Here is an 18763-nt window from a genome sequence, read left to right as displayed (position 1 = left end):
GCTGCTTTTGATACCATCGATCACCACATTCTTTTGGAGAGATTGGAAACCCAAATTGGTCTACACGGACATGTTCTGGCCTGGTTTAGGTCTTATCTGTCGGAAAGATATCAGTTTGTCTCTGTGAATGGTTTGTCCTCGGACAAATCAACTGTAAATTTCGGTGTTCCTCAAGGTTCTGTTTTAGGACCACTATTGTTTTCACTATATATTTTACCTCTTGGGGATGTTATTCGAAAACATAATGTAAATTTTCACTGCTATGTGGATGACACACAGCTGTACATTTCAATGAAACATGGTGAAGCCCCAAAATTGCCCTCGCTAGAAGCATGTGTTTCAGACATAAGGAAGTGGATGGCTGCAAACTTTCTACTATTAAACTCGGACAAAACAGAGATGCTTGTTCTAGGTCCCAAGAAACAAAGAGATCTTCTGTTGAATCTGACAATTAATCTTAATGGTTGTACAGTCGTCTCAAATAAAACTGTGAAGGACCTCGGCGTTACTCTGGACCCTGATCTCTCTTTTGAAGAACATATCAAGACCATTTCGAGGACAGCTTTTTTCCATCTACGTAACATTGCAAAAATCAGAAACTTTCTGTCTAAAAATGATGCAGAAAAATTAATCCATGCTTTTGTCACTTCTAGGTTAGACTACTGCAATGCTCTATTTTCCGGCTACCCGGATAAAGCACTAAATAAACTTCAGTTAGTGCTAAATACGGCTGCTAGAATCCTGACTAGAACCAAAAAATTTGATCATATTACTCCAGTGCTTGCCTCTCTACACTGGCTTCCTGTCAAAGCAAGGGCTGATTTCAAGGTTTTACTGCTAACCTACAAAGCATTACATGGGCTTGCTCCTACCTACCTCTCTGATTTGGTCCTGCCGTACATACCTACACGTACGCTACGGTCACAAGACGCAGGCCTCCTAATTGTCCCTAGAATTTCTAAGCAAACAGCTGGAGGCAGGGCTTTCTCCTATAGAGCTCCATTTTTATGGAACGGTCTGCCTACCCATGTCAGAGACGCAAACTCGGTCTCAACCTTTAAGTCTTTACTGAAGACTCATCTCTTCAGTGGGTCATATGATTGAGTGTAGTCTGGCCCAGGAGTGGGAAGGTGAACGGAAAGGCTCTGGAGCAACGAACCGCCCTTGCTGTCTCTGCCTGGCCGGTTCCCCTCTTTCCACTGGGATTCTCTGCCTCTAACCCTGTTACGGGGGCTGAGTCACTGGCTTGCTGGGGCTCTCTCGTGCCGTCCCTGGGGGGGGTGCGTCACCTGGGTGGGTTGATTCACTGTTGTGGTCGGCCTGTCTGGGTTGGCGCCCCCCCTTGGGTTGTACCGTGGCAGAGATCTTTGTGGGCTATACTCGGCCTTGTCTCAGGATGGTAAGTTGGTGGTTGAAGATATCCCTCTAGTGGTGTGGGGGCTGTGCTTTGGCAAAGTGGGTGGGGTTATATCCTTCCTGTTTGGCCCTGTCCGGGGTGTCCTCGGATGGGGCCACAGTGTCTCCTGACCCCTCCTGTCTCAGCCTCCAGTATTTATGCTGCAGTAGTTTATGTGTTGGGGGCTAGGGTCAGTTTGTTATATCTGGAGTACTTCTCCTGTCCTATTCGGTGTCCTGTGTGAATCTAAGTGTGCGTTCTCTAATTCTCTCCTTCTCTCTTTCTTTCTCTCTCTCGGAGGACCTGAGCCCTAGGACCATGCCCCAGGACTACCTGACATGATGACTCCTTGCTGTCCCCAGTCCACCTGGCCATGCTGCTGCTCCAGTTTCAACTGTTCTGCCTTACTATTATTCAACCATGCTGGTCATTTATGAACATTTGAACATCTTGGCCACGTTCTGTTATAATCTCCACCCGGCACAGCCAGAAGAGGACTGGCCACCCCACATATGCTCTCTCTAATTCTCTCTTTCTTTCTCTCTCTCGGAGGATCTGAGCCCTAGGACCGTGCCCCAGGACTACCTGACATGATGGCTCCTTGCTGTCCCCAGTCCACCTGACTGTGCTGCTGCTCCAGTTTCAACTGTTCTGCCTTATTATTATTCGACCATGCTGGTCATTTATGAACATTTGAACATCTTGGTCATGTTCTGTTATAATCTCTACCCGGCATAGCCAGAAGAGGACTGGCCACCCCACATAGCCCGGTTCCTCTCTAGGTTTCTTCCTAGGTTTTGGCCTTTCTAGGGAGTTTTTCCTAGCCACCGTGCTTTTACACCTGCATTGTTTGCTGTTTGGGGTTTTAGGCTGGGTTTCTGTACAGCACTTTGAGATATCAGCTGATGTACGAAGGGCTATATAAATAAATTTGATTTGATTTCTCAATAGGAAGGCTATGCACACTGAGTCTGTACAAAGTCAAACCTTTCCTTAAGTGTGGGTCAGTCACAGTGGTCAGGTATTCTGCCACTGTGGACTCTCTGTTTAGGGCCAAATAGCCTTCTAGTTTGCTCTTTTTGTTTGTTAATTCTTTCAGATGTGTCGAGTAATTATCTTTTTGTTTTCTCATGATTCATTTGGGTCTAATTGTGTTGCTGTCCTGGGCCTCTGTGGGGTCTGTTTGTGAACAGAGACAGTTTGCTTAGGGGACTCTTCTCCAGGTTCATCTCTCTGTAGTTGATGGCTTTGTTATGGAAGGTTTGGGAATCGCTTCCTTTTAGGTGGTTGTAGAATTTAACGTCTCTTTTCTGGATTTTGATCATTAGCAGGCATCGGCCTAATTCTGCTCTGCATGCATTATTTGGTGTTCTACATTGTACACGGGATATTTTTGCAGAATTCTGCATGCAGAATCTCAATTTGGGGTTTGTCCCATTTTATGAATTCTTGGTTGTTGAGCGGACCCCAGACCGCACAACCGTAAAGAGCAATGGGTTCTATAACTGATTCAAGTATTTTTAGCCAGATCCTAATTTGTATGTCGAATTTTATGGTCCTTTCGATGGCATAGAATGCCCTTCTTGCCTTGTGTCTCAGGTCGTTCACAGCTTTGTGGAAGTTACCTGTGCCACTGATGTTTAGGCCAAGATATGTATCGTTTTTAGTGTGCTCTAGGGCAATGGTGTCTAAATGGAATATGTATTTGTGGTCCTGGCGACTGGACCTTTTTTGGAACACCATTATTTTGGTATAATTCATAATTCATAAAAAGACAGGGTCCTGATAAAGGGACATTTCTTTTTTTTGCTAAGTTTAGGTAGCAAACAAGAGGACATTTTTCTCTGTTAAGATTATTTCCTTTTCCTATCCAACTGTAAAATGTTCCTGTTTTGATTAATTTAATGGAGTGAGTTAGGTCTGCTCTATACCAAATTAGGGTTTTCCAAGATGGCATAGCAGTCAGACTTCTTTGTCTTGTCTCGTCCCATATTTATATTTTTCTTCGCATTCCTTTTAATAATTGTACTCAAATACAACTTCAAAATACTCTCCAGCAAACCGCCTCACTCAATGTGGTGAGGTTCTGTTTTATTCTAAAGTATTTCTATTTACCTTCCGAACTGGAATACCTCAACTGAAGCTAGCTAGCTAACTAGCTACCAGCTATCGGTCAGCTAACCACTGCTAGCAGTCATTAGCTAACCTTTAGCTCGGAAAGCTCTCGCCAGTTCGTACAATGCATTTCAAACCAGAGCATACCGGACCTATTTTTCTCTCCATATCCCCGGATTCCTACAGTAAACTCTGAACCTTTTCATAATATAATAATAATATAATATATGCCATTTAGCTGACGCTTTTATCCAAAGCGACTTACAGTCATGTGTGCATAGCAGCTAGCTAACTGCAACCCGGGTTGACTACTCCTGGCTAATGTGTCCGTCCCGGAGCAAGCACCAACTAGCCTGAAGCTAGCCCATGCTAGTCCCATCTCCCGGCTAGGGCTCCTGGGCTACTCCTAAAGCCCACTCCTCGGCTACAATATCCGGACCCCTTCTACTGCCGGTAGGGGGAACGGAACAACGGCGATCCTTCACGACTGGAATACCGACATAATCTGCCCGAGGATCCCAACAGGCCCCTCAGGCACGACGTCCCCTGAAGGCCCATTCTGCTAACTGCGGCCTGCTAGTTATCTAGAGCATATTGGACTGTTAGCTGATCTATCGGCCAGTTTCTTGGACCACTATATCCATTTTGCCAATTGGACTTGGACCCCTCTGCTACTTGGAACCCTACTAATTCCACGACTGGTCTATCAACGTCACTGCACGAGGAGGCAACAACAGGCTTTCTCCCATCGCGACGTCCCTCTAAGGCCCTTCTGCGAGCATGCTAGCCCCGGCCTGCTAACTGTCTGAATCGCCGTGTCCCCAGCTAGCCCAACCACTCACTGGACCCATACGATCACTTGGCAACGCATGCCTCTCCCTAATATCAATATGCCTTGTCCATTACTGTCCTGGTTAGTGATTACTGTCTCATTTCACTGTAGAGCGTCTAGCCCTGCTCAATATGCCTTTACCAACCATGTTGTTCCACCTCCCACATATGCGATGACATCACCTGGTTTAAACGTCTCTAGAGAATATCTCTCTCTCATCATTACTCAATGCCTAGGTTTACCTCCAATGTACTCACATCCTACCTTACCTTTGTCTGTAAATTATGCCTTGAATCTATGCTATCGTGCCCAGAAACCTTCTCCCTTTACTCTCTGTTACGAACGTGCTAGACGACCAGTTCCTATAGCTTTTAACCGTACCCTTATCCTACTTCTCCTCTGTTCCTCTGGTGATGTAGAGGTTAATCCAGGACCTGCAGTGCCAAGCTCCACTCCTACTCCCCAGGTGCTCTAATTTGTTGACTTCTGTAACTGTAAAAGCCTTGGTTACATGCATGTTAACATTAGAAGCCTACTCCCTAAGTTTGCTTTATTCACTGCTTTAGCACATTCTGCCAACCCGGATGTCTTAGCCGTGTCTGAATCCTGGCTTAGGAAAACCCTACCTTTCTAAGGTCTTTGAAAGCCAAGTTAATAAACAGATTACCGACCATTTCGAATCTCACCGTACCTTCTCCGCTATGCAATCTGGTTTCAGAGCTGGTCATGGGTGCACCTCAGCCACGCTCAAGGTCCTAAACGATATCATAACCACCATCGATAAGAGACATTACTGTGCAGCCGTATTCATCAACCTGGCTAAGGCTTTCGACTCTGTCAATCACAACATTCTTATTGGCAGACTCAACAGCCTTGGTTTCTCAAATGATTGCCTCGCTTTCTTCACCAACTACTTCTCCGATAGAGTTCAGTATGTCAAATCGGAGGGCATGTTGTTCGGCCTCTGGCAGTCTCTATGGGGGTGCCACAGGGTTAAATTCTGGGGCCGACTCTCTTCTCTGTATACATCAATGATGTCGCTCTCGCTGCTGGTGATTCTTTGATCCACCTCTACGCAGACGACACCATTATGTTTACCTCTGGCCCTTCTTTGGACACTGTGTTAACTAACCTCCAGATGAGCTTAAATGCCATTCAACTCTCCTTCCGTGGCCTCCAACTGCTCTTAAATGCAAGTAAAACTAAATGCATGCATGCTCTTTAACCGATCGCTGTTCGCACCTACCTGCCCGTCCAGCATCACTACTCGGTTCAACTACAAATACCTAGGTGTCTGGTTAGACTTTAAACTCTCCTTCCAGACTCACATTAAACATCTCCAACCCAAAATTAAATCTATAAATCGGCTTCCTATTTCGCAACAGCATCCTTCACTCAAGCTGCCAAACATACCCTTGTAAAACTGACCATCCTACCGATCCTCGACTTTGGCGATGTCATTTACAAAATCGCCTCCAACAGTCTACTCAACAAATTGGATGCAGTCTTTGTCACCTTTGTCACCAAAGTCCCATATACTATCCACCACTGCGACCTGTATGCTCTCGTTGGCTGGCCCTCGCTTCATACTCGTCACTAAACTCACTGGCTCCAGGTCATCTACAATTCTCTGCAAGATAAAACCCTGCCTTATGTCAGCTCACTGGTCACCATAGCAGCACCCACCCGTAGCACGCGCTCCAGCACGCGCTGGGGGTGACCAATGACTGGAACGAACTTCAAAAATCTCTGCAGCTGGAGATTCTTATCTCCCTCACGAGCTTTAAGCACCAGCTGTCAGAGCAGCTCACAGATCACTGCACCTGTACATAGCCCATCCAATCTACCTCCTCCCCATACTGTATTTATTTTGCTCCTTTGCACCCCAGTATCTCAACTTGCACATTCATCTTCTGCACACCCTACCATTCCAGTGTTTAATTGCTATATTGTAATTACTTCGCCACCATGGCCTATTTATTGCCTTACCTCTCTTATCCTACCTCATTTGCAGATGCTGTATATAGATTGTTCTACTGTATTATTGATTGTATGTTTGTTTATTCCATGTGTAACTCTGTGTTGTTGTATGTGTCAAACTGTTTTGCTTTATCTTGGCCAGGTCGCAGTTGCAAATGAGAACTTGTTCTCAACTAGCCTATCTGGTTAAATAAAGCTGTTTCACACCTGGTAGTTTGGTGGATGGGACTACCAGCTCTCTGTAACCTAGAGGTCAACCAATGTGCCTGTTTCCTCTACACCAGGTTTATTGTGGGATGACAATGCCTGTATTTCAGATTTCTTTGATGAAGTCCAGGTTCCTGATTTTTAGGCCAAAGGCAGATGACCTCAGGCCTGGGATATTCCAGGATGAGATAGTGAAGGCTTTGTGTTCCATAAAGTGTCCAATGTCGTTGGTCGTGTGGTTTGGCCTCAGGCCAGTAAGTGTGAGCAGAGCCTGCTGAGCATCTGGTACATGCCATTGGCCTGGGCTAGTGTAAGAGTGGGGTTTGGGCCTGTTTGTCCGCTCACGGCCTGGGCGTATGTGTGACTTCCATGTTGAGGCCCTCTCTGCGGGGGTGGGGTGCATGGGTTGGGCAGGAGGGGCATAGGTCGGATCTGAGGGGGCCTAAATGTATTGTGGGGAAGGTTGACTTGGGGGGTGTTGATTGGTTGGGGTGGGGGTGTGTATGTGGTTGGTGGCGTTGTGGTCTGGATGTAGGTCTTCTCAGCATGGGTCCTCTGTGTAGGTCCGGGGGGGCAGGTCTGGGAGAGTGTCTCGCTGGTCTGGGCGGGGCGTCTATTAATCTGTTGCTCCTGTGTGAAGTGTTGGGGCTGCGTTTGAGAGCGATGTCCTTTAGAGTCCGGGCGAAGGTGGGCACTGCTGCCTTGTGTAGGTGGACCTGGTCATAGATGCTGTTCAAGTCCAGGGTGGAGTGGTGGGCCAGGAAAACATTTGGTATTGAGGCACTGTCATGGGAAATAGTACTCTGTGCTGGGAGGTTGACTTTCCGCTTGGGGTTGCTCGTCTGTAGGGTTATATAATGAAGAGGTCTGGTCTGACCCGCTCGGGGTGGGGGTATCTTTCTCAAAAGGAGAGCTTCTCCTGCTGGACTAATTATTTGATTAGGTGAAAGTCCAGCTGAAACTATTTGTTGTTGCCCTGTACCATTACTGTTCCAGACCTATAGAGCTTTATATTAGCTGACTCAGAGTCCTCGTTGTCTAGTATCCTGAGTTTTCAACCCTCGTTAACACCCCCCCTTTTAACAGAGGGGTAGTGTGCTAATATAGCACTGTGCCATGCCAGGGTGAGGTTTGTGTGGAAGATGAGGTTGCTGATGTTCCCATTTCTATAAGTCAGCAAAAAGTGTCTCTTGATTTTCCATAAGGAGCTTCATTTTGTGATCTTTTCTTGCCTTCTCATTCTTTATATACACAGGGTACTGTATTTTAATTACCTCTGAACAGCGGGAGGCAGCTTCTAAGGCGTCTCCATTTGGTTTGAGTAGACTGTGTGACTCTCCTGCCATTGTTGGACTGACACCTCTCACTTGACATGTCAGTGCTACTTGAAGTTGTATCAAGCTTGGCAGCCTTAATTTAGTATTCAGTCCTTATAAAGTAATGTAATGTATTTTTCTTCTTGGCTTTTGGAAATAAAATAGTTTCAGACTAAACATTACTCACTCAGTTCCAGGTTGGATGGTGTTTTCAGGTTTCTGTTGTTTTCCAGAGCATTTGCTGGAATAATGTTATTGGAATAATGCAAGTGTTGGAATAATCATCTTTGGTAGTTGTAAACTTTCCAGGTGATTCAGTAATTCCGCCCCAAACCAGGTTGTAGGTGTTGAGTTTTGATTTGGAGTGAAGGTTATGTGGTAACGTGTCTAGACTTGACAGTTCATGCAGCTTTTGTACTCTGATAAGTGAGTTGTGATCATGAAATTCCGACCACGCCTTGTCTACATTGTATCTGTTCCCGGACTATATTAAAATTAAAATTCTACAAACGATGGAATAGGCAAAATACCACAACCCAACAGTAGTTGATGACAGAAGCTAACTTCTGTTGCTAAGTAACCAGCTAACCTCTAGCTAGCCAGCAAGCTAGCATAGCACACAATTCTAAAGGGACTGCAAACGAGTTAGGATGAAATTGTTTTAGTTACCACTAAAAAACAGGTTTTCTAAATATTAGCACTTCCTAAAGTGGTCAGACAGATCTAAACGCAAAGCAACTTTTGTGCGTCTAGACCCATCTTTTCAAATCGAGCTTCGTAATCTGATAACAGAAGTCTTGTCTACACGACTACTGTTGCAAATGGTGTGCTAAATGTCCTACATTCTACAAACTTTATTTGTGCATGACATTGTCATTCTGTATATTTGGATGCAACCTGTATGTGGAAGGATAAATGTGATCTTCCCAGACAAATCTGAGCAGGGTAACGTTAGGTGCACATGCTAGCTATCTCTGTGGTGCACCACATGGAACGCAGCATTTCTCCCAAAGACTTGGTCAAATTTGCAGTTGTTGGTAAACTAAGAAAGTAGTGTTAGGATAGAAAACACGCCTGTTCATTTTGAGGTACTTTTATTTATTTGTTTGTAACCCCAAAATCAATTCCTAATATCTTAAACTAGAATTGTGTATACAAATCACATGTCCAACACAAAGAAACAAGCTTTTATTCTCTCAGATTCAGTCCTGGTTCAAATACATTTGTAAAATACTTTCATGCATTAAGTGCACATTTTAAGTTTGCACTTTTAAAACTGGCTCCTTTAAAACTGGCTCCAATGTACCTGGCAGACTACAAAGTCAATCAAGTACTTGACCGAGCGCTGTTTTGTAGTATTACAAAACTGTAAACTTAGGATACCTTTGGCAAGTAGGGATAGAGTTAGAATCTGGGCATGGGGATCTGGGGGGAGTAGTCAGTCAGCAGAGAGACCATCAGACCCTGCAGAGATGGAGAGCAATAAAGAATTAAAGAAAGAGAGCATGAGGCACAAATTAAATGAAGAGAAAGAAAGAATCTCTCCTTGAGAATAAAGAGGTAAAATTTGAATGGGGTGAGGGCCATAAAACTGAACTCATGAGGCCACAGTGGCTGGTGGGTCTGTGTACCCACATCCATATTACATATATTTTTTAAATGATTTAACCTTTATTTAAATAGGCAAGTAAGTTAAGAACAAATTGTTATTTACAATGACAGCCTACCAGGGAACAGTAGTGCCCTTGAACGACAGACTTTTACCTTGTCAGCTCGGGGATTCGATTCAGCAACCTTTCGGTTACTGGCCCAACGCTCAAACCACTAGAATACCTGCTGCCCCTATGTCCACAAATGCAGTCAAAGCAGACCCTAGCCTTTTGGGGGTCTAAGTAATGTTTTTCTCATCTTGTGAGCAAAACATTTTGACTGCCCCGCTCTTAACAGCATAGATTTTAAAAACTGTTAAGGTAATTTCCTACACATGGGACGTAGAGAAAATATTGCAGTCTTAAAGCAAGTTGTAATTCAACACATTTTGCCATGGGGCGGATAGAAAAATGTGCAGTTTTAAAGCCAATTTCCTGCAATTCTACACATTTTTCCTTAGGGTGGAGAAAAATGTTTGCAGTTTTTAATAGGATATATGAGTGAGACTGACTAACAAAATCAATGTGGGCCCTCGGTCAGTAATTCAACCATGATTACTTACAAGTTTAGATAGCTGGCTAGACTAACTTACCAATCACAAAATGTTTAGCTGACATGGTCTTATTGAGTGACTGTCAGTGACTGACATAACAAGAGAACTGCTGATGCACAACCACATTTCGAAAATGCACCTTGTGTTTTCTACTATTCTAACTATCAACAGTAAGTTGAGACCCCGACTGAGTTCCTAAAAAGGCAATTTTAACTTCATTCAAATACTACTAGTAGTCCACATTTAACCATATATTGTTACTGTACACAGCTTAGTTTACCATGATGGTCCACTTCCTGTTCTCAGCCTCAGGGAAGACAAGTGAGCGAGGGGAGTAGAACACCTGGTCGTCCACCTCTTCTTGTTTCCGTGGGAGACAGTGAAGGAAGGTCCAGTCTGGCTTTGCCACACTTCCTGTCTGGGGTGGACATAACCAGGAGACATGATGATTGAGTCATCAGGCACATACATGAAGGGGTTAGAGGTAGGGGGGCTGCCTGGGGTAGGGTTAGTATTCAGCAAGAGAATACTCATCAATTGATTCACTGTTTGAGTCTACTGTTGTATGTACCTGCATGGTGATCTGGTAGCCAAGGAAGTCCTTGATCCTCTGTTTCTTCTCCTCCTCCTGGCCCATGCTGACCCAGGTGTCTGTCACCAGGACGTTACTGCCTCGAGCTGCCTCCACTGGGTCAGAGGTCAGGAGAAACTGGGTCCCATGCTGACACACAGCAGACAAAATGAAGGACATTGTGCTATTGGTATTGACACCATTAGTATCGATCAGAATAATAATAACCAGGTAATACAATCCTAATACAGAGTCTGACGCCATAAGTCTAGAAATTCTCACCTGTTTAGAGAGTCTCTGTGCCTCCTGAATGATGCTGCTGTCTGGGTCATAACCCTGAGAGGGAGGCAGGGCAGAGTGATGGGGTTAGTTAGAGCTCAACCACCAGTACTATACAGTGATGAGGTTAGTTAGAGCTCAACTACCAGTACTATACAGAGTGATGAGGTTAGTTAGAGCTCAACTACCAGTACTATACAGAGTGATGAGGTTAGTTAGAGCTCAACTACCAGTACTATACAGAGTGATGGGGTTAGTTAGAGCTCAACTACCAGTACTATACAGAGTGATGAGGGTAGTTAGAGCTCAACTACCAGTACTATACAGAGTGAGGTTAGTTAGAGCTCAACAGAGTGATGAGGTTAGTTACTCAACTACCAGTATACAGAGCTACTACTATACAGAGTGATGAGGTTAGTTAGAGCTCAACTACCAGTACTATACAGAGTGATGAGGTTAGTTAGAGCTCAACTACCAGTACTATACAGAGTGATGAGGTTAGTTAGAGCTCAACTACCAGTACTATACAGAGTGATGAGGTTAGAGCTCAACTACCAGTACTATACAGAGTGATGAGGTTAGTTAGAGCTCAACTACCAGTACTATACAGAGTGATGAGGTTAGAGCTCAACTACCAGTACTATACAGAGTGATGAGGTTAGTTAGAGCTCAACTACCAGTACTATACAGAGTGATGAGGTTAGTTAGAGCTCAACTACCAGTACTATACAGAGTGATGGGGTTAGTTAGAGCTCAACCAGTACTATACAGCTCAACTACCAGTACTATACAGAGTGATGAGGTTAGTTAGAGCTCAACTACCAGTACTATACAGAGTGATGGGGTTAGTTAGAGCTCAACTACCAGTACTATACAGAGTGAGGTTGAGGCTCAACTACCAGTACTATTGATGGGGTTAATTAGAGCTCAACTACCAGTACTATACAGAGTGATGAGGTTAGTTAGAGCTCAACTACCAGTACTATACAGAGTGATGAGGTTAGTTAGAGCTCAACTACCAGTACTATACAGAGTGATGAGGTTAGTTAGAGCTCAACTACCAGTACTATACAGAGTGATGAGGTTAGTTAGAGCTCAACTACCAGTACTATACAGAGTGATGAGGTTAGTTAGAGCTCAACTACCAGTACTATACAGAGTGATGAGGTTAGTTAGAGCTCAACTACCAGTACTATACAGAGTGATGAGGTTAGTTAGAGCTCAACTACCAGTACTATACAGAGTGATGAGGTTAGTTAGAACTACCTCAACTACCAGTACTATACAGAGTGATGAGGTTAGTTAGAGCTCAACTACCAGTACTATACAGCTCAACTACCAGTACTATACAGAGTGAGGTTAGTTAGAGCTCAACTACCAGTACTATACAGAGTGATGAGGTTAGTTAGAGCTCAACTACCAGTACTATACAGAGTGATGAGGTTAGTTAGAGCTCAACTACCAGTACTATACAGAGTGATGAGGTTAGTTAGAGCTCAACTACCAGTACTATACAGAGTGATGAGGTTAGTTAGAGCTCAACTACCAGTACTATACAGAGTGATGAGGTTAGTTAGAGCTCAACTACCAGTACTATACAGAGTGATGGGGTTAGTTAGAGCTCAACTACCAGTACTATACAGAGTGATGAGGTTAGTTAGAGCTCAACTACCAGTACTATACAGAGTGATGAGGTTAGTTAGCTCAACTACCAGTACTATACAGAGTGAACTAGAGCTCAACTACCAGTACTATACAGAGCTCAACTGATGAGGTTAGTTAGAGCTCAACTACCAGTACTATACAGAGTGATGAGGTTAGTTAGAGCTCAACTACCAGTACTATACAGAGTGATGAGGTTAGTTAGAGCTCAACTACCAGTACTATACAGAGTGATGAGGTTAGAGCTCAACTACCAGTACTATACAGAGTGATGGGGTTAGTTAGAGCTCAACTACCAGTACTATACAGAGTGAGGTTAGTTAGAGCTCAACTACCAGTACTATACAGAGTGATGAGGTTAGTTAGAGCTCAACTACCAGTACTATACAGAGTGATGAGGTTAGTTAGAGCTCAACTACCAGTACTAAACAGGTCATAACCCTGAGAGTGAAGTTACAGAGAGCCCCAGTACATGTCACGGGCCACCAAACACAGTGGCTTGGCCACTAAAAATAAACTGCTATATAAAGGAGGAAAAGGGAGCGATGGGTAGGGGAGAATGTGGACCTTGGGCGTGGCGACTCTAAGATGGACACCCAGTTTGGCTGCGGTCATCATGAAGGAGTGCAGCACGTTGTTTCCATCTCCGATCCAGCTTATAGTCAGCCCACTCAACGAACCATAATGCTCCTGTAAAACACAGAGCGGCAACATTTTGAATCTGGCACAGTCGGAAAAGGCTATACGGACACTCCTAACCTGCAAAACGGTATTTACAGAATTGGTTGGGGTTAAAGGGCCAATGCAGTTGTTTTTATCTCAATATCAAATCATTTCTGGGTAATAATTAAGTACCTTACTGTGATTTTTTAAAATCAATTAAAATGGTAAAAAAATAAACTACAATAGCTTAGCAAATGGCAATTTCTCAAGCAATAATTTTGTTAGGACTGTCTGGAAGTGGTCTTAGTGGGGAGGGGAAAACTGAAAATGTACTGTTATTGACAGAGGTTCTTATTTGTCTATGAACTAATTTACAGCATGGTGATGTCACCATGGTAGACCAAAACTCCATCCCAACAAAACAGGCAGACATTTCAGATGGTCTTTTCAAACAGCTCTTACACTAAAAGGACATTATCATAATTTTCACAAAATTATTCCAAAATCAGAGTGGAAATATATACAAAAGAAATCTAAAACGCAACATGTAACAATTTTACTGAGTTACAATTCATATAAGGAAATCAGTCAATTGAAATACATTCATTTGGTCCTAACCCCAGCTGCCAAACTAACCCCGATTCAGATGACAATCCAACCCATGCTAGATTACGGAGACGTAATTTATAGATTGGCAGGTAAGGGTGCTCTCGAGCGGCTAGATGTTCTTTACCATTCGGCCATCAGATTTGCCACCAATGCTCATAATAGGACACATCACTGCACTCTATACTCTTATGTAAACTGGTCATCTCTGTATACCCGCTGCAAGACCCACTGGTTGATGCTTATTTACCCTCAGGGGGGTGTGAGGCCTATCTGAGATATCTACTTCAGCCCTCATCCTCCACATACGACACCCGTTCTGCCAGTCACATTCTGTTAAAGGTCCCCAAAGCACACACATCCCTGGGTCGCTCCTCTTTTCAGTTCTCTGCAGCTAGCGACTGGAACGAGCTGCAATAAAACACTCAAACTAGACAGTTATCTCAATCTCTTCATTCAAAGACTCAATCATGTACACTCTAACTGACAGTTTTGGCTGCTGTGTGTGATTATTGTCTCTACCTTGTTGACAATTGTGCTGTTGACTCCGCCCAATAATGGTTTGTGCTGCTACCATGTTGTGTTGCTACCATGTTGTTGTCATGTTGTGTTGCTACCATGCTGCGTTGTCATGTTGCTGCCTTGCTATGTTGTTGTCTTAGGTCTCTCTTCAAGTAGTGTTGTCTCTCTTGTTGTAATGTGTGTTTTGTTCTATATTTATATTGTATTTATTATTTATTTAAAATCCCAGGTCCCCGCAGGAGGCCTTTTGGTAGGCCGTCATTGTAAATAAGAATTTGTTCTTAACTGACTTGCATAGTTAAGGTTAGTTTTAGATGTTGGTTGTTTTACAGGTCAGGAGTGTCCTTATAGCTTCGCCCGTCTATATCTGATACCTTGTTCAGATATAGGTGACACTTTTTCTGTGCACTGAAACATGCAAAAAAATCCCTGCTAGGGGGAAATGCAGGTTAACTAATTAAACAACAAAGAATAAGATCTACATGATCAGTCTGTGTGAAAAATAACAAAATAACAAGTGGTTCATGTGAAACTAACTCACAGCTAAACATTTTAAAGAAAGCAATCCAATGTTATGTTGCCTACTTTACTGCAAATTACACAAGTCTTGAGAAAAAAACAGTACACTAATATTGCCGTTAGCTATAACTGCCTTTATAATAGAACGCTTGTGACCACACACATCTAAATATTGCACTTGGTTAAAAAACATCTTAAAGTAGAATGAAACAAACAGCCATTCTGTTTGCTCTATTATTGTGGCCACTATTAATAGACATCGATCAAGTGCACAAGGCTACGTGTGCAAAAATAATGTTCACAGAATAAAACATTAAATAAACCCTCATCAGGGGCCTCCCGGGTGGAGGGCCCATGGGGTGGAGCACAATTGGCCCAGCGTTGTCCGGGTAAGGGAGGGTTTGGCTGGCAGGGATATCCTTGTCTCATCGCGCACTAGCGACTCCCGTGCGGGCCGGGCGCAGTGCACACTGACCTGGTTGCCAGGTGTACAGTGTTTCCTCCAACACATTGGTGCGGCTTGCTTCCGGGTTGGATGGGCATTGTGTCAAGAAGCAGTGAGGCTTGGTTGGGTTGTGTTTCAGAGGACGCATGGCTCTCGACCTTCGCCTCTCCCAAGTCCGTACGGGAGTTGCAACGATGAGACAAGACTGTAACTACCAATTGGATACCACGAAATTGGGGTGAAAAAAAATAGGTAAAAAATATAAATAATAATAATCCCCCATCACTCACACACATTACTGTCAAGTTCAACACAACAAATACAATATCTTTGGGCTACACTGCACATTATTACATTGTACAGTTTCTGCCTGTGGACATCTGTTCTACAATGTGCCAGCAGAGCATGATACCCTTTGTTGGCATAATTGATCTCTTTCAGGCAGAGAGTAACACCTGGCATACCCCTTTTTATGCACTGTATAGAAAAAGTGAGAAAGAGGGAACGTGTGGTGTTCCTTTCACCTCTATAGAGGCATCCAGCTTAAGACGGGCTCAGCTCCAGCTACACTTGATCCCTGAATCCACTTGTTTAACAAGCAACACCTCATTTGAACCTAATTTTCTCATTCTGAAAATTAACCACATACTGTAGAGAAAACATTAGTTCACAGATTGTAGTTAGTTTGTTAGCTAGTTAACATGTCACACAGATTTCCAGGGTCCAGTAAGCAACTAACTTGTTATAACTTGAGGAACGGCAAGGAGTCGTATACCTGTTAATACTATAGCGAATTGGTTAGGTTACTAACGTTAGCTCATCTGATGTTGTAACGTTAGCTGTCTGACTTTATGAGCCAGCTAATTTTCACACCATAAACTCAATTATTTGATCAGTTAAGTTAGCTAATGTTGCTCAACATTTCTCTGGCTAGCTAACGGAGAATTTGATCCAACTAGCAAGATACTTAACAATGATAACAATACTTGTTCCACCACACTTTCTCCCTCACCTGAAAATGTTCAGATGTCAGTTGTTTTTCGGTTACAGCTCATGATGTACGCTCCACCTTCTCATCCCGTCTCTGTGGTCAGGCGTCTCACCTACTTTACCTCGTCGTTATCGTTCAGTGGACGCGCTGCTGTACTGGCAAACTGCCTTTCCTCTCTCTGCTCTCTCCAGAGGCGCACTGATGCTGTAACTAGTGAATTGGTTGTCTCTTCTCTCTTCAGCCGCGTCCTGCATTCTGCTGTTATGTGAACAATTGGCTGAGCCTTGGATCCAGCCAGTATTGCTCCAAACACGGATCACTCTTGCATCCAGCCAGTAGTCATCCAAAGCCCCCCTCGGATCTACACGAATCCCGTATGTCACCTATTTTAGATTGAAAACAGTGAATTTCACCGAAAGGTGAGTAGTTTGCATCCCTGTTTGTTAAGACTTCAGTACCTGCAGGGTGAGGAAGTCAGCGAGGATCTGGATGGGGTGGTAGAGGTCAGACAGGCCGTTGATGATGGGGATGGAGGCATCCTTCACCAGCTCCTCCAGAGTAGTGTGGCTGTTCACCCGTGCCAGGACTATGTCTGACAGCCCAGAGAGAACCCTGCACACACACACTATAAAGTTTGATTCCAATGGTGATGATAACCTGGTGTAGTCAAGGAGCAAAAAGTTGGCTATTGCTGTGGCCTTGGCTGACCGACTGACCTGGCTGTGTCTGTGCTGTTCTCGTTCACTCCGAGGTGGATGTCCTGAGACGTGAGGAAACAGGGGTGTCCTCCCAGCAGAGAAAAACCTGCAGGAAGTACACATGATGCACTAAAATGTTACTATGGAAAGTAATTGCACATTCCACATGGAAGACAGTTGTGTCCATTCATCATGCATTTATATCTGCAATGCAATGTCCCTCTTTACAAAACAGGGGAAAACTATGTGGTTGAGATAGATACAAATGTGAGGATAGCAAGATGAAATAGTAGGGATAAGTGAGTCTAACTGAGTTAGATTTTTGCCACAAATGGAGGGAGAGTGTCTTTTCAGCAGTTTCATTGTGTTCTGCATTAGTCCTGATTCCTGACCCATTCAGAGTTGTGACGGCATGAAAGAGTGCAACTGAACTTTCCAATGCACCCACACATTTAAAATCACAGCACAAAAGCTATGTGGGAACTTGTATTTGCTGTATCTTAAATATCCACAATGATGTAAGAGGCTTTTGAAATTACTTTTAATTGAACCACTCCCTAAGTGATTGCATGACCCAACATGAGTGGCGGAGTTATTTTGGTATTTCTCTACTCCAAAAGCGTAGATAGACCATACCCTGACACAAATGTAACTCACACCTGTTTCTGTGGACATTCTAGTTCTGGTGCTCCTCTTCTCAAATATCATGGCAATTGACTTCCCTTGAAGAAGAGGAAGGTACTGCAAATAGAAGTGACCGTTATCTCACTTTAACTCAATCAGCAGTGCATTATAAATCTTCCATTTGAAATTAAAACTTCTGTTAGTGACATGGATCCTCACTGTACCTGTTTTTCATGTTTGATCCTGTGTTTTAGGTCACCTGACACCCATAGAAGATGTTTGATCTCATCTGAGCTGAAGTCTTTTAAAGTCAGGAAACTGCGACCCTTGAGGTTGACCGGACCCAGAGCTTGTGCTCCAATGCTGCAAATGACAAGAGGATGAAAAATAGACAGACTCCCCATTCAAAAATGTGCATTTACAAGTCTCAAAAACACGACAACAAATACACTGTGGCACTCTGAATGTTAAACGATGGAAATAGATTGTACTGTAAACTACTTTGCTTGACAGCTGAGCTCACTTTTGACACTTTGCCAATTAATCCGCGCGCTAGCTAGCCAACGTTTCTGACTAACGTTACTTCTCTTACCTAAAATTCCTCGCATGGATGCTTTGGAAAGTCTTTAGTCCATAGAACACTGAATTCTTCATGGCAAGTATTTTTGTTGTCATGGCAGATTAAAATACTATACTTTTATAAATTGATATCTGAAAGAAAATAAAGTTGAATGAAAAAAGTGAAAACAGCACGTATGTGTTTTGCCTGCATTCACTCTGAGTAGAGTGGGTGGGGTTTCGTCTCACCAAATATCGCAAATATTTTGGTAGGTTAACTTTTTTTCTTCTCCGGAATTGTGCTGATTACTGTCGAATGTGAGGGCGCTCCTCCTTCACCGTTTTTGCCCACTCACTTCACTACGTGTTTGTTGTGAACCACAACGTGAGCAGCAATAATGGAATCGGCGGTCGCCTTCAAAATAAAAGTCCAACTTGAAATTGATGCAAGCGAATGAAAATAGTGGAATCATGTCACAATTGGACTAGACTAGGTAATGCTAAACAAGGTTGGAATGTTGTTATATAAATTAAACAAAATACAATAATGAGTTAATTTGACCCACCAAAAAAACA

General features: G+C 43.5%; 1 protein-coding gene and 1 long non-coding RNA gene across 13 annotated transcripts; one reads left to right on the top strand and one right to left on the bottom strand.

The window, feature by feature from the left end:
• Positions 1–9012: 9012 nt before the first annotated feature.
• Positions 9013–18559, bottom strand: otc (ornithine transcarbamylase). 2 transcript variants are annotated; one of them, XM_052493297.1, is made up of 11 exons: positions 18437–18559; positions 18222–18340; positions 17854–17992; positions 17665–17746; positions 17024–17111; positions 16766–16919; positions 13129–13251; positions 10903–10956; positions 10621–10770; positions 10330–10467; positions 9013–9310 (listed from the first exon to the last, which is right to left on the bottom strand). In XM_052493297.1, the coding sequence occupies exons 2-11, from the start codon at positions 18302–18304 to the stop codon at positions 9251–9253; spliced, it is 1071 nt and encodes a 356-aa protein (XP_052349257.1). In that variant the 5' UTR covers positions 18305–18340; positions 18437–18559; the 3' UTR covers positions 9013–9250. The 2 variants fall into 2 exon arrangements, with proteins under 2 accessions (XP_052349257.1, XP_052349256.1); XM_052493296.1 differs by having other exon boundaries at positions 18222–18555.
• On the top strand, positions 10966–13118 carry LOC127915032 (uncharacterized). Of its 11 annotated transcripts, none has more exons than XR_008089908.1 (5): positions 10966–11151; positions 11313–11396; positions 11702–11782; positions 12300–12597; positions 12800–13118. It is a non-coding gene; the product is annotated as an uncharacterized LOC127915032 (long non-coding RNA). The 11 variants fall into 11 exon arrangements; XR_008089907.1 differs by lacking the exon at positions 12300–12597 and adding an exon at positions 11857–12150 and having other exon boundaries at positions 12716–13118; XR_008089909.1 differs by lacking the exon at positions 11702–11782 and adding an exon at positions 11477–11640 and having other exon boundaries at positions 11313–11438.
• Positions 18560–18763: the final 204 nt, after the last annotated feature.

This window comes from Oncorhynchus keta, chromosome 34, assembly GCF_023373465.1.
Source record: "Oncorhynchus keta strain PuntledgeMale-10-30-2019 chromosome 34, Oket_V2, whole genome shotgun sequence".
NCBI classification, from domain to species: Eukaryota; Metazoa; Chordata; class Actinopteri; order Salmoniformes; family Salmonidae; genus Oncorhynchus; species Oncorhynchus keta.
This window is presented reverse-complemented; position numbering and strand designations above follow the sequence as displayed.

Excerpts from the sequence above, each read along its gene's own strand:
- otc (XM_052493297.1), bottom strand. The coding sequence starts at position 18,304 with ATGACAACAAAAATACTTGCCATGAAGAATTCAGTGTTCTATGGACTA. Across the intron at positions 10,468-10,620 it reads GCTACCAGATCACCATGCAG|ACAGGAAGTGTGGCAAAGCC; the intron begins GTACATACAACA and ends TGTCCACCCCAG. Across the intron at positions 9,311-10,329 it reads ACAGGAAGTGGACCATCATG|GGTCTGATGGTCTCTCTGCT; the intron begins GTAAACTAAGCT and ends CCATCTCTGCAG.